This window comes from Schistocerca piceifrons, chromosome X (assembly GCF_021461385.2).
Source record: "Schistocerca piceifrons isolate TAMUIC-IGC-003096 chromosome X, iqSchPice1.1, whole genome shotgun sequence".
NCBI classification, from domain to species: Eukaryota; Metazoa; Arthropoda; class Insecta; order Orthoptera; family Acrididae; genus Schistocerca; species Schistocerca piceifrons.
In genome coordinates, this window is record NC_060149.1 from 713,157,907 (window position 1) to 713,174,815 (window position 16,909).

Sequence of the window (16,909 nt, forward strand, 5' to 3'; positions counted from 1 at the left end):
GGCACAGTGCTTAAGACATTGAATATACATCTGGGAGGACAAGGGTTCATTTCCTGGCCTAGTCATCAAGATTTAAGTGTTTCATGGGTTCTCTTATTTGGTTAAGACAAATACTTCATTCACTGAAAAAGGGCATGACCAATTTCCATCTCCTGAATCTGAGTGTGTATTCCATCTCTAATGCCTCATTGTCCATAGGAGGTTAAACCCTGCTTTCTATATTATCAAGACATTAAAGTACATTTATTATGCACATTAATGCTAACTGTGGTATACGTACTGGTACCCAAGTCTAAATATTCTAATAAATTATTGGAGGAATGGTTAATTTAAATATTCTTTTACTTTATGCCTTAATATTTAGGAGTATCCATATCCTCTCTCATGTCTACTGGCAAACTGTTCAAGACTTTTACACCAGACTGTAAAAAACTACTTTGGATTCTAGGCAGAGATGTGAAGTCTACATACAGATTACTTTTACTCATAGTAATGTGGCCATGAGGTGCATTTTTCATCCTAAATTCACTCTTATTGTTAAGCATTAACACTTTTAGGGAGTAATTGTATTGTCACAAAAGTGTAAGAATTCTAGCTTCTTGAAGAGGTTTCTGCAATATTTTTGGTGAAGACTGGTGCAAAGTTTTCAGTCTTCAACTTTAAAAAATATTCTTATTACTCTAACTCCACCCGAACAGGCCTCAGAAGGCCCAACAGTGAATAGATGTCACTGGATGTGGATATGCAAGGGTGTGTGGTCATCACACTGCTCTCCAGGCCATTGTCAATTTTTGTGATCAGAGCCACTACTTCTCAGTCAAGTAGTTCATCAGTTGGAATCCCAAGAGCTGAGTTACCCTGTTTTCCAACAGTGCTCAGCAGACTTGGATGGTCACCCATCCAAGTGCTACTGAAACCTGACTGCCTAACTTCAGTGATCTGATGGGAACTGGTGTTACCACTATGACACAGCCATTGGCATTCTTACTACTAGTTTCTGTAAGTTAAATATTTCTTTCACCTTAGCTGCATAGCCCCAAAAATTTATACTGTACCACACTACTGAGTGAAAGTATGCAAAGTGCACTAGGAATACCAGCTAAAAGTGAACACAGTGAGAAAGATTTATAAGTGTAAGGTAAACAAAGTTCAGCTTTTTGGTTGACTTGTGCACATGCTTGTGAACCTCAGTTTGTTATCCTTCTGGGTGTCTAGGAATGAGACACAGTATTTCATTTACTGTGTGTGGATTTATCTATTCATCTGGTACCAATAGGTCTTTTTTATATTCCTTGAATTGCATATATTTAGTTTTTGATAGATTAAGATTTGAGCTGCAATTAATAAGTTTTTTCTAGCATGTACAATGAATGAAAAGTTCTGAGGGGAATAGACAGAACTCATGGAAAACTGCATAATACTTCAACAACAGACCAAGTTGTCATCATATGATGATAAACAACTCAGTCTCTTGGTGAAATATTGTGCATGTTTGCCAGGACTATCTGGTCTTTTGTCTGAAAACTTATCATTCAAAGTTAAGATGTTTCCTCTAGAACTGGTTGTTGCCCTGTCCTACTTTTCTCTTGGCTGTGTCTCATGTAGGTGTGTTTGTGCCTTTTATCTCTGTATGTTTGTAATCAGCAAACATCAAAATTTGTGAAGAGGCCTTGAATTTTTTTGATGAATCATTTATGTAGGTGAAGGAAAGGAGTGTGCCAAATTCCAAGTCTTCCAGGACAAAAGTTTTCATTCCACTACACTTAATTTAGTTATAATCCCATAGTTTTGTTTGTTAAAGTGACCTTCTGTTTTCTGTAGTTGAAGGACTAACTGTTCACTGTAAGAAGATTCTTGTCACAGTGGATAATTGGGATAAATGTTTCTGTAGAAGTGGAATGGCACCGTAAATACCTACTGCTCTCTTGACACAGCCAACCTAGTCAACTTTGGCTAGCAGATGCCACTGTACTTATTGCACCTGCATACACCTAAACAAAACTATAGTATTACTGGAAAATGGATATCCTCTGTATAAGATTATAATCACAGGTGACATTAACACAGGAACAATGTGGCTACTACAATGCCAGTGTACTAGCATCCTGTATTGAATGTATTGGTAGCGACTAGGAACAATTGAATATCAATCTGGAGTCATACACCATTTTCTGTCTTCTTGCAAAACAACTACTCCTATATTTATAAATGATAGAGTGCAGCAAATCCTTTTTGCTGGTTTCATTACACAAATCCAGATTTTGGCTAGTGCCTAGCCATTATCAATGCACTATTTCTTAATTTCGATGCATGTTAGTTCCCTGTTGTTCAGGTGTCAGTCACAGTTTCTAGAATACTACTGTAGTATTCTAGTAACTGTGACTGAGGCCCAAACAACAGGGAACTAACATGCATCAAAATTTAAAAAAAAAAGAAAACAATGCCTTGATAATGGCTAGGCACTAGCAGAAATCTGCTAGCCTATCCCATGCATGTGCTGAGTCTCCCTCCTGAATTCATATCCCATGTGCCTACTCCCTCTTGCTTCCCGTTTCCTTTCTCCCTTTGTCCATTCACATGTTGAGTATCTAGAAAATAAATTATGCAGTTTTTCATTTGCATTGCATTCATTATCCAATGCTGCTGGCAAAAACACAGGCAAAACTACATGCCATAGTGAGTTTCAATATGTTATAGAAATGGTATTATTATCTGGTGAATCCGAAGTAGCATATTATGTGTCATGGTGCCACTAGAAGTAATCAGGAACATGTGTACTCTGCTTTAATTTTTTGTGTATCAATTTGAAATCATTCAAGGAAATTGTGCTTACAATACCATAAACTGGGTAGTTTTGTGCATTTTATCACTGACTGACATTATGGGTCCAGACTACACAATATAAGGGAATGATAATTTACAACAAACAAAAGTGTGAGAATATTCTGCACATGAGCTAGGCCCACTGGAAAAAAAAAATAACTATATGATACTCTGACGTAGAGTTTTGTGGAAGAGTTTATGAAAGATATAATGATGATTTGAATAGAATGTAGATTATCATTAATAATGTGAAGTAAACAGCTGTTTATCACAACAAAACACATATATTAAATTAGCTTTAGTTTAATATGAGTTAGATAAGATTATAATTTTTTGTAGAACTTATCTCTCCTACTTTAATTAATTAGTTATTACTAAATGTAGACATATATTCAAAGCTGAATAAATGACAATTGCAGTCATTCATCATGTATTGAATTATGAAATTTCAAAAACATATGCTCAACTGTTGTCTGAAACTGAAATTACTGTAGGAAACATATAACTTTGGCCTTTTCCATGAAGTGTGACTACTGACTGATTAACTACTCATCTTAGTCAACACTGCAAAATTTTGCTGTAGCATGGCGTTAAGAACAATATTGTGTATGTTGGATCATTTGTGGTATTCAGCTCGAGATAGGTCTTAACAAAGCACAACCTGTCCTCAGTGCACATGTATTTATGTTTCTGCACTAGTTTCAGTGAGAGGTGTAGAAATTCAGTTCACCAAGAAAACATATGATGTCATATTTTGTCCTAGAATTTGAGAAAAAGCTGCAAAATTTGTCACAATCATGATACAGATTACATTTGTGCTGAATGATTTGCTGATAATCTACAGAACTTTGATGTGTATATAGTTCTTCTGCATGCTGCTTTTGTACACACATTTCATTTCAGTTAATTTCAGTGATAGCAGCAGTGTTGTGGTATGTTCTATATGTAGGATGGCCATTCATTTCCTTTCAGATTATAATTTTTTTATATGGTGTCCTCTGATGTCACCATTACATAGTCATCACTTTATACTGTTTGCTGATAATATTTCCTCACACATATCTCATGAGGACACTGCAGGATCCATGCCCATGCATTCGCTTTCAATTTATTAAAATTAGCCTCTTTTATTCTCCCTCATGTGTACTATAAACTTCCATATTTTTGTGATTGCTCTTTCATTGTGCTGTAAAGCTGAAATACTTGCACGTTTCATTAAAATCCTCCTGTGTACACTTCCACAGAATAATACAAAATATTTTAAATATGAAACTACCCAATGTTACAGCCATATTACAGCTGAAAATTAAAAATATGAAACAAGGGAAAAAGGTCAGAATGACAGAAATCCTTGCTGTGTGTGAAGAAAAATGACATAGACCCCTTTAAGTGGAGAAACAGTAAATAAGCTTTAAAAATGGCTTATTCAACTCTGATGCCATCTATAAGACTTTGTTTGCTTATGGGATTTCACCTGTTAAGGGATTTATTGCAAAACTTTTATGATTCCAATTTTTTAGTGTTATCTGTCATAACTGATGTTGAACAAAATGTGCTTTGGAAGCTACATCTATTTGAATTGGTTAGAAAAAGTGTAGCCCAGGGCCAATAAACAAATAGATTGTCAGAAACCTGTCAAAACCATCCTCAAGTTGGCCAGCAGAATCAACTTTTAGCAACCTATTACTGCACCAAGGTCATATTCATCCCTCCAGTCTGTCATATTCTTGTACAACATACCAACTGGAATGCAGAACTTGTAGCTTTATGATTGCAAGTGGCACTGTGTTGCACCCATAGACTTCTAGAAGTTCCCAATCCTGGAGATCACATTATTTTTCCTCTTTGAGACAGCACACAATTTTTCTGTCTCTCTCGCTCTCTTCTAGCACAAAAAGTTGCATTTTTTCTGTTTCTTGCCTGCTCCCACCTCCACCCCTCCACCCCCCCCCCCACCCCCACCCCCACCCCCACCCCCACCCCCACCCCCACCCCCACCCCCACCCCCACCCCAACCACACCCACCTCGCACCTCACAGTCACCTATGGTGCTGCCCATCTTTAAAGGTGCTACAAATATTTCATCAAAGTTGTATCTCTATGGTAAATATATATTTTGATTTGTTCTGCACCCCTTATGTTTCTCCCTATTGATGGGCTCTGTGAAAGATGATGTATGAAGGAATGCTGTAATACCAAGAACGTATATGTCAAATAATGGAAAACCTATGATGGAATGTAACAATTTTATGAAAATGAAAGTTGCTTCTCTCACAATTAAACTTTCAGCCATTAAAGCCTTCGTCAACAATAGACAATACACACACACACACACACACACACACACACACACACACACACACACACACACACACACACACACCAGTGCATGATGGGAGTGGCAACTGGGTGAGGATAAGGAGGAGGCTGGGGCGAGGAGAGGGAGGGATATTATGGTGGGGGTGGTGGACAGTGAAGTGCTGCTGTAAAAAGACTGGGTATGATGGTGGAATGACAGCTTTGTAGTGCTGGAGTGGGAACAGGGAAGGGGCTGGATGGGTGAGGACAGTGAGGCCAGGAGGGTTATGGGAACATAGGATGTACTGCAGGGAAAGTTCCCACCTGAGCAATTCAGAAAAGCTGGTGTTGGTGGGAAGGAACCATATAGCACAGGCTACGAAGCATGTATTGAAATGAAGGATATCATGTTTGGCAGCGTGTTCAGCAACAGGGTGGTCTACTTGTTTCTTGGCCACAGTTTGTCAGTGACCACTAATGTGGACAGACAGCCTGTTGTTTGTCATGCCTACATAGAATGCAGCATAGTGGTAGCAGCTTAGCTTTTAGATCACATGACTGGTTTCAAAGGTAGCCCTGCCTTTGGTGGGATAGGTGATTTTAGTAACCAGACAGGAGTAAGTGGTGGTGAGAGGATATATGGGACAGGTCTTGCATCTAGGTCTACTACAATGGTATGAGCCATGAGTTAAGGGATTGGGAGCAGGGGTTGTGTAAGGATGGACGAGTGTATTGTGTAGGTTTGGTGGATGACAGAATACCACTGTGGGAAGGATGGGAAGGATACTGGGCAGAACATTTCTCATTTGAGGGCACGACAAGAGGTAATCGAAACCCTGGAAGGCAATGTAATTCAGTTGCTCCAGTCCTGGATGGTACTGAGTGACAAGGGTAATGCTCCTCTGTGACCGGACGGTGGGAATCTCGGAGGTGGTGGGAGACTGAAAAGATAAGGCATGGTAGATTATTTTTTGTACAAGGTTGGGAGGATAACTACAGTCAGTGAAGGCTTTAGTGAGACTCTCAGTATATTTCAAGAGGGACTGCTCATTACTGCAGATGCAAGGACCACAAGTGGCTAGGCTGTACAAAAGGGACTTCTTGGTATGGAACGGGTGGCAGCTGTCAAAGTGGAGGTATTGTTTGTGGTTAGTACTGATGTAGCCATTTTTGAGGTGGAGGTCAACATGTAGGGTTGGATTCAGTAGGACCAGGTGAAGCAACTGGGCGAGAAGTAGTTGAGGTTTTGGAGGAATGTGGATAGGATGTCCTCACGTTCAATCCAGATAGCAAAGATGTCATTAGTGATTCTGAACCAGGTGAGGCATTTAGGATTCTGGGTTTTTAGGAAGGATTCCTCTAGATCGCCCATGAATAGGTTGGCATAGGATGGTACCATTTGGATGCCCATAGCCTTACCCCAGATTTGTTTGTAAGTAATGCCTCCAAAGGAGAAGTAATTGTGGGTGAGGATATAGTGGGTCATGGTGACTAGGAAGATTGTTGTTGGTTTGGAATATGTCGAGCATTGGGAAAGGTTGTGTTCAAACACTACCTCTGTCCCTCTGTTGCCTATTGTCGGTGAAGGCCTTAATGGGTGAAAGTGTTAATTGTGAGAATCTTTTTCTTGTGCCTATCTGCCACTCAGCATCTCCACTATATGGTGAGTAGCAACTTTCATTTTCACAAGAAGGTATATGATAATTTCTGGAATGTGGTATATTGTTCCTGATTTTGATTTTGCTACAATTATTTGTGAAGGTAGTTTTCTCAGAATAGTGACCCATCCTTGGGTATTTTGGACTGCTGTAATACCAGAGAATCTTGCCACTGAATTTATCTGCCAGATCTAATTGAAATCTTTTATTTGTGAGTGGAAATTGCATCAATAGCATTTTTAAAATTATTTCAAACCAAATTTTGAAGAAGCTCCAGAAGCATTTTCAATGGGAATGTTTGATCTCCCACAATAAAGTGCCCAATTGGCTCCCTCTGAGTATCGTTTCTGCTCACAGGAACTGCTGGCTATGAAGACAACATTTTGGCACAAACAACAAGCTATAGACTATTATAGAGATTTAGTGGAAAGCACTGGGGGCTGCCTTCTGTGACAAGGGTATTTGAAAGTTGGTACAATGCTACAACAGATGTCTAAGGCAGAGCAGTGACAATGTAGAGAAGTAACTGGAAGGTGTAGATAACTGTTGCAAATAAAATATTTTTGATTTTCACAGTGATTTCCATTTTGCAACCAATCGAACCTTACTTTCCAAACAGCCCTCATATAACATAACTCCAGTATGATACACTCCTCTTTTGCATAAGTTTGTACTTAACTGTGCTTATGCAAAAGTTCAGCTTCTGCTTTGTTTCATATGCATGTTTATCATAGTCATGTTTGAATAAGTTTTCTTTTCTTTAAGATGGTCCCTTTTGTAAAAATTAGTATTTCATAAATACACAAACAAGGAAGAGACAGTCTTTGCAGGCTTTTAGAAATGAATCTCCAAGAATCACTGCATTTAGCTTTCATTATCAACCTGATAATGTATGTGTGTGTTTAAATGAGGAATTCCCACAAAAAATTATTCCATACATCAGTAGTGACTATATATTACAAAGGTACATTGACGAGCAGCTTGTATTTTGTGTGTGAATCCTAGGTGCATACATTTGTGTATTCAGTTATTTATTTAGATAGGTAAGATGCATCTCCCACTTCAGATCCTTCTGAATGGGTATGCCTCAAAATTACTGACTTTTGAGACCTTTTTTTCCTTCAATGGTAAAAACAGGGTTTGCAGGATGGAGGTTTTGCATGGCATGAAAGTTAACTGTCATAGTTTTTTAAGAATTTATGATGAGGTCCTGAACCACTGTACTAAGCTGTGCATAACTTATGTTTTCTGCAGACTTTCCCACACTGTGTGATATAATTAGAATATTACAGTTATCTGCAAAGAGTACTGTGGTTCCACCATGTATTTTATCAGCCAAGTCACATACATAAAGCAGAAATAGGACACGTCCCAGAACAGAGCCTTGTGGTAGAACATACTAGCTCACTGCTGCAAAGACGAGAAATGTGTTGCATTTCACTGTCTTTGTATTTTATTTCTGTTATTCATTCATTTGTAGAACTGAAAGAATATAATAAATCTTACAGTTTGTATACAGGAAAAATGTGCTCGTCATAACTTTTAGACTAGAATAGAATCTTTATTTGAAACTTCCTGGCAGATTGAAACTGTGTGCCCGACCAAGACTCGAACTCGGGACCTTTGCCTTTCGCAGGCAAGTAGAGCACTTGCCTGCGAAAGGCAAAGGTCCCGAGTTCGAGTCTCGGTCGGGCACACAGTTTTAATCTGCCAGGAAGTTTCATATCAGCGCACACTCCGCTGCAGAGTGAAAATCTCATTCTAGAATCTTTATTTGTCTTTCAGTCATTGTGTTGAATAGTACATGTGCAGGACAAATAGATAAATATGCTACAATAATTGTGATAATACAATAATCATCAACACAGTGGTACTATACAGTGTTAATATAATAATAACAGTAATAATAATAATAATAATAATAATAATAATAATAATAATAATAATAATAATTAAGTGCCATGTTGAAAAAATGTAAATGCTTATACATTATTGTCACATACATATAGGCATACTTCATAATGTAGTATGGCATGCACTTTACTACACTTCTAAGATATGCTTAAAAATATTCATTGGTAAATCTCTCACTGTCTTTAGGAGTTTTTTGTAGAGTTTTGAACATAGTTACTTATGGTTCTTATGCGTTAATGTCAGTCTTGAATATGGAAGATCTAGGTTACTATTGTTTCAGGTATTGTGGATGTGGACTTAGGATCTTAAGTTAAAACTGCTCATGTTTTCTTTAGCATATGATAAACAGTTGTAGATATAAATACTAGGCAGTGTCATTATTTTGATTTCTTTACAGTGTTTTTTGCAGCTTCGTCTTGGTGCTAGATCTCATATATGCATCTAACTGACTTTTTCTGCTAGTTGAAAAAAATGGTTCAAATGGCTCTGAGCACTATGAGACTTAACTTCTAAGGTCATCAGTCCCCAAGAACTTAGAACTACTTAAACCTAACTAACCTAAGAACAGCACACACATCCATGCCCGAGGCAGGATTCGAACCTGCGACCGTAGCGGTCGCGCGATTCCAGACCGTAGCATCTAGAACCACTTCGCCACCCCGGCCGGCCTGCTAGTTGAAAATGGTACTTGAACTCACTGAGTTACCCCAAAGTAGTACTTCATATTGCAGTTGTGACTGAAATAAAGAAAAGTATGCTTAAATTAGTAAATTTTTACTAACAGTGTGTCCCAGCTTCTGCAGTAGGAAGAGTGTATGAGCTAGTTTGTCACATAGATACTTTATATACTTACCCATGTGAGTTTTTGATCTAAATCCAATCAGAATAATTTAATGCTTTTTGTATCTTGTTTAAATGTCTTCATGGCAAAGTAAATTTCCTCAGTTTTTATTTTATTTGTAGATAAAAGACCGGCCCTGCACTAGTCACTGCTCATTTCAGTTACTACTTTGTTGTATTCTGAGTCATCTGACAGATTTTCTTCATATGTAATTAGTGTCATGGCATCGGCATACAATAAATTGTCACAAGGAATGTAATTTGGGAAGTCATTGGTATACACAATGAACAGGAAAGGAGCAAGCAGTGATCCATGGGATTCCTCTCCTTGTTGTCATTGTTGTTGACATTTTGTTGTTTGCTTTTACTAATTGTATCCTGTTGCTTAGGTATGACTGAAATAGTTCTAATGGCTTATCTACAACACCATAATGTTCCAGATTTTATATCATTATGTCAATTGTGACAGATTCAGAGTCTTTAGTTATGTCTAACACTGTTGCACAAGTGAGTTTCTTGTTCTCAAATCCTTCATCTATGTTACTGAGGAGACACTCGACTGCATTTTTTGTTGGTAGCTGAGATCAAAAGCCAAACTGGCTATTACTCACTAATTTATTACTTTCAAAATAATTGTAAATTTGCATTTTTATACTGTTTTCTATGACTTGATATAATGGGAACTGTTGATATGGGTCTACAGTTGTTTGGCATTTTTCTTTCATCTTTCTTATAGACTGGGAGTGTAATTGTCATTTTCAGACATTTGGGAACACACCTTCATTGAGAATATGATTTGCCAGATATGTTAGTGGATTCATAATTGCTGAGGCTACATATTTAATAATACTGTTACTATCCCCATAGCAATACTCTGTTTATGTGTTTTTAAGTTATTTTTTGGTTACTGATTTTGGTTGCTTAAGCAGAGACACAGCTGCTGAACGAGTAATATAATTATATGTATTAAATGAAGAATGGGAGCTGGCACAATCTATAGAGTATTTGTTAAGGGTATTGCAGTCTATTAGGACTGCGGTTTGCCCTTTGCCCACATTGATCTCACTTTTTACAATATTCCAAACTATTTGACAACTGTTTTTTGATCCTGTGGTATCTTCATCATTTACTTTAGATTTAGCTGATTTTATTTCATATTGGTCCAACTTCTTAAGGGTTATATAGTGCAGCCCGGCTTCCTCACTTTTACCACTCTTATTTTTGTGCATAAGTAGCAGTATCCTTATTTTCTCAAGCTTAATATCAGAGCATATATTGTGTAATGTATTAGTGCTGACAAAAATTAGTGGATTAATTTCAGAATTGTAGTCACTACAAGTGTCAGCTTAGTATATGACTATTATGGAAACTTTAAGAATAACATAAGGCTACTGCCTCCATTATGTGGGAAGGTGTTTGACCAAAAATAGAGAAAATTCTGCAATGAGACTTTAAGATGAAAGAATTTCTTGACATTTCACAGTAAAGCATAGTATCATTTAAAGATGAAAGTTGATTTGGGTTATTGTTTACACTTATAGTTGTGCTGTGTGCTGAGACATTTGTCAACGTGTGCCAGAAATGTATGTATAGAAAAAGTATCATAAAATGAAGAAATGTTACATTAGAACTATGTCAGTTGTTATGTGAGAAATAATACTCTGCTTTTAAATTTTAGAAGGAAATGAAGAAAAGAGCACGATATGCCAGAACTCTTGCCACCATACTGAAGTTTGGAATAAAAAACTTGGATGACATATTCAAGGTAAGCATGTTACCATATTATTCAAAGATAAAAAGCCTTTTATCACTGAATATTTTCAGTATGCAAACTGGTAACCCATAACACATATTTTATCAAATAAAAGTGTTTTTAATGCTTTTGCTTGAGATATATATTTACCATGAATTTATTAGCATGACTGTCTCAGAAAATCATATTTTGGACATGGATTTCTCATTACCACTAATAACCTTCTAGTAAACTCAACCTCTTTTCCTTAATATGGGATTTACAATGATTATCTCATTACTCTTGCTTAATGCAATCACAGAAACAAGAGCATGCAACGTTAGTGGAAAGCATCTCATGTCACTAGATCACGTATCAATTCCAACTCCTTTCACTTTCTAAAGATCACCTTCTTTATACCTATGAAGAATCACATTACTAACTGTAAACCAAACTACTGAACACACTTGTAGACTAACATCTATAGCTGTTTTGTCTCTTTTGATTCTCAGAGCCTAATGTTCTTTATTTTATCCACTATTTCCTCCAGTTGATATGTGGTCAAAATACTGCTGTAGTTTGATTTTCCTTGTGATGAAGCAGCTATTAATATGAATAAAATGTTCTCTGGTTTTCAGCTACATCAAGTGGTTTAAACACCATGAGCTTTCAACCAAGCACTCCCAGGCCATTTTCATGTGGAATGGTTGTTGTTGGACTGCTTGTATGCTCTTATATACTTTAGCTGCCAGCTGTGATGTCATTGGTGCTCATGGCACCAACATATATTGGTATACATTGACTCCATGTTCAAGGTGCCTGCTTCAGCCTCACTGTCCTTGGATCCCACACTGCTCTGAGTTGCAGGCTGCCATCTCTATTAAGGATGTTGCCACTGATTCTTATTTCAATGGATTATGTAATTACACAATCCCAGGAGCCATTAGTGAGAGCCACCACAGACATTTTGTCAAATTTGATCTGGTGACTTTTCCAGAATGTGTTCAGCTATAGTGGATTTTTCAGGATATTGCCAGTGATAAAACCTATCATTCTCCTTTCTTCTTTGTCCTACAGAGCACACTGTCTGTTTTAAGACTGATCACACTGCCAAGGTATCTTGTAGGCCCCAAGCATTCTGGGACTTGTCTGAAACTAGACTCGGTAGTTGCTTGATTTTTGACAGAGGCCTGTAGATTGATTTGCTTTTGTGTCTTTTTAGCAGGTAGTTTACCTTGCCTGAAACAGAACCACAGAATGGCAAAAAATCAAGTTTCTTTTCATGCTCTTTGTATCATAGTCTGTGTGTTCCATAATTACAACATGTCAGCGGGAAGAATCTCAATTCTTGCATCATTGCATAGTGCATGCAGCCATTGTACTCAGTCCTGGTCACTGTGACTGCTCATAGCATTGTTTTCCTGAGAATCAGCCAAATTAACTGTCTTTGACTTAGTGACATTATGGGCACTTTTGATATGGTAGCACTGTTTACGAATGTGCCTATGAAAGACTCTTTGGATCTAGTATCCCAGTTGTTTGATAGTAATGTTGTCAAGCTCTTTAGACACACTCTTATGTCATCTTATTTTCTGTCCAACTGTATTGTGATCAGATGGTTGACATTGCGAAGGGAGGCACATTAGCTTCAGGTGTTACAAAAATTTTTATGGAGAATTTTGAGGACATTTTCTTAGACATGGCCTCATTAAAGCCTAGTTGTTGCTTCTGATATTTTAACAACACATTGATCATTGGCCCCATGGACTTGAAAAAATTTGATAAATTCTTGGAGTATCTCAGCAGCATCAACAACAAAATACAGTACACTGTGGAAGCAGAAAAAGATGATGCACTGCCATTTCAAATTAAATGAATGCCTTGGCCACAATGTCAACAGAACTCCTATGCACACAAACCTGTATTCACACACCATCAGCTCTGAGCTCAGCCATCTGTCTGAGGTCTTCAGGAGCAGTGGCTACAACAATAACCAAATAAATAAATTGATCTCAAATAAGAATCATGCTGAGACCACCGATGAGAAGCAGGATAAAAGACTTGCTTTTTTGCTATTCTGTAGCTCCATGTTTGGCAAGATAAACTGCCTGCTGAAAAGGCACAAAATCAAATTGAACTCCAGGCCTTCAACAAAAATCCATACCTTGTCAGTTTGGCCAGTCTTATGTTAGACATAGAGTGTACACTGTAGAACAATGACAGGAGGAGCATAAGAGGTTTTATCACCTATGCTACCCCAAAAAATCCACTTTAGTTGAGGAAGCTATTGAAAATTATCACTGGAACAAATTTGATGAAACCTCTGTCATGGCACACACTAATGGTTTCTGGGACTTTTTAATTAAGGAAGCCATTGAAATAAAAATGAGTGACAACAACTTTGATAGATATGGTGGCCTGCAGCTCAGCACAGCTTGGTACCTTGTAATAGTGAGGTTGAAGCAGGTGCATTGGACACCAAGTCAACATGTGCCTAAATGTGGCAATGGGATGAGCACCAGTGACATCATAGCCAGTAGCTAGAGTATATAAGGGCCTACAAGCAGCCCGTCAGCTGTCATTTCACTTGACAATGGCCAAGGAGTCCATGGTCAAAATTTCATTCAATTTTAACCACCTGGCATAGCTGGAAGCTCGAGAACATTTTATTCAATATTACCACTGTGGAACTCTACATTCATACATTAATCACAATAAACATCAAATTCATCTGAAATATATTTCAGATTTTCATTTTTCATACTTTTTTTCATTAAACTTTAGTTTCCTTGGTTTTATGTACAGTAACTTGCAATTTCATTGTTGTAATTGTTATTATTGCTATTAAATGGTATTACTAATCTAGCATGACTAGGTGTTCAAGAGCTAAGTTTAATATAGCAAACTTGGAAGAGTCAGGCTTTGATTTCTAATTAATCTTGGACTGTCTATTGCCATATAACGTAATCTTCTCCTAAGTCAGTGCTTTAAGTATGTTAAATATGTCATATTGTACATTGAAGTAGAAGTCTGTCTATAACTCACTGGATTGATAGATTCTTAGGTTGGAGGAAAGCAAGTGTGTACCCCTTTCAGTAACACAATGCCTAGAGAAGCACTGTGGTGGTCAAAGCAATCTTGGAGTAGTGGCAAGAATCATACCTTCATACCTACAGGTATCTCAGAACAATAAAACTGAACCACATTATTTGTGAAAAGTAAGTTGTAAGATTGCAAATAATGACAGAGAAATGAGAAGTGACTATGTAGACATTCAGTTGAAAACTATTGATTTTGTCAAGTAGCATAGTATATTCTGTTGCAGAATATGAAGAACCAACCACTATATGCAGTTGTTCTCTGTACTGTTCCCACTGTCTTCATCCAATCTGAGTGCATCTTGAGTCCTAGAGATGTTTACTTCCTGTGTATACTGTTTACATGTTCCTACGTTAATAATTGCCTTGTCATTTTCTGGTACTGAGTTGACTATAAAGAACTGTTGCAATCAACTGGTTTATGTAGCAGATATCTCAAAAGTCAGTGGAGCCTAGTTGCAGTAATGTCACTGCAGAAGTGCTATCCAGAGCACTCCAAGGGAAAAAAAAATGAATCACAGATCTCATGCAGCATCATTCAGGAACCCCTGTTCGCAATTTAAAAAAAAAAAAAAAATCATGGTGCATGCACCTGAGGGTATTGTTTGTACCTAGCCATCCTAGTTTTGATCCTCTGTTGATTTATTCTCACAGAACATGAGCCGTATGAGCAGTTAACTGTATGTGCCTCCATTGCTGATAACTGCACTTCACTGCTATACTGTATTTCTCTTGATTAGCTGAGTAGGTATTTTCTAGCTAGTTCTTTTGCATTGGAAACCCCATAGGTCAAATTGACTCACAGGATGTCGGTTTACTCATCTTTCATACAGTGTTCCATATCTAGATAGTTCAGCAAAACAATCTTTGTAATTCTATAACAGTTTTATGTTTCTCTCTATCCCTCATCTTTGGCATTATCTGTTGCTGACTAAGACTTAATAAAATATTTATCAGATCTAAAACACTATATTGTCCTAAATATAAGCTGTACTATTTCCCTAAAACTTGGACACAAAAAATTAGGATGTCACTTATCTGCACAGCCCTAAATGTACTGGTATATTTTCAGATTGTAAAATCTTCAACTTTAGTGCTCATTCCTTAGTTTGAAGTGATGTGACTATTATTGTGCTCAAAGTTCCATTACTTTTCGTGATAGGACAGGTACACTTTTCTCTAAGTAAAGAGTAAAATTTAACTATCACATGGTAAAGTGAAAAAAATTATCAGCAATCTTTGGAATTCAGGGCAGTTATGATGCAAATTTTAAACTCATAGTTATTTATTATGTGAAGAATACATCTCATACAGATACTGATAAAAAGTATGGTTTGTATCACTAAAATGTGCAGTATTGGGGAATAAGCTGCAATTCATCATGTTACCAAGGAAACCATACTGAGGGCCAAAATCTGCAAAATATCATGAAGCTAGGGTTCCTTTTTTTGTAGAAGAGAAAAGAAGATGGGATACCTGTCTATTGACAAATAATCCAGTTGAAGGCCTTGGAAGTTGTGAAGACTTTAAACATATTACAGACACAATTCCTTGAGAGTATCAGTTGGTGCCACAGATGAAATGATCTTTCTGCCCAGTGAAGAACTTTATTAGCATAGAGACTGCCATAAGAGTTTACTGAGATACTAGTCAACTTCCAGAGGCAAATAATCTAAATGTGATCATGGCAACAGCACTCTGACCATTTACACCAGATTGACGTCACCAATGAAGCATCTACCTTTTAGGATATCTGGAACAATATGCCAGTGGGCCGTAAAGGGATGAAAAGTATCTCATTAAAAACAGCTGGAAAAGAAAAACAAATTAGCATGATATTAGCAGTTATGAGGGTATGCTGAAAAGTAATGTCCCTGATTTTTTGTGAAAACTCTTAAAGCTTTCAAAAGAAAACAAATGTTACTAACATTTTGCATCTTTATTCTTCATGTTTACATATTTATTTCTCAATGTAGGGATCCTGGTAACAAACACATTTTTTACAGTGGGAGACCATTTTTTTGATACTGTCACTGTAGAATGTTTGACTTTGCTGATGAAGCCACAACCTCAGCTCTGCATACAACGTTTCATCATTACCAAAGTGAAGTCATCGAAGGTTTTCTCTAAGTATTGGATACAAATGACACTTGGATGGTGCCAAGTCAGGATTATATGGAATGATAGTGAACCCAAGGCATCGGATTGTTGCAGGTGTCACAGCACTTCAGATTCAAAATTTGATTACAGCACACTCTTTCTCACACACTAAAATAGTTATGTTACACACTGCCAAATTACATGCGACAATTTGGAGTGTCTAGTTACAGAAGGCTGCAAATATGTAGACATGAAGAATAAAGACATAAAATATTAATAACATTTATTTTATTTAAAAAGCTTGAAGAATTTACACACAAAATTTTTGGAGGCATTACTTTTTAGCATGTCCTTGTACTTTAGAGGTGGAAAGCTGCCTCTGCCCCCTTCCCGAATATTATTTTGAACTGTAAAACTTTTGCCAAGGAATACTTAACAAATGGGTT

At 37.2% G+C, this 16,909-nt stretch overlaps 1 protein-coding gene across 1 annotated transcript in view; it reads left to right on the top strand.

Moving 5' to 3' along the window:
• LOC124722664 (inactive phospholipase C-like protein 1) overlaps positions 1–16,909 on the top strand; it is a 342,264-nt gene that overhangs the window by 305,348 nt on the left and 20,007 nt on the right. The window contains exon 12 of the mRNA XM_047247809.1: positions 11,212–11,298. Coding sequence (XP_047103765.1) covers positions 11,212–11,298 — 87 coding nt within the window. The remainder of the gene's footprint in view (positions 1–11,211; positions 11,299–16,909) is intronic.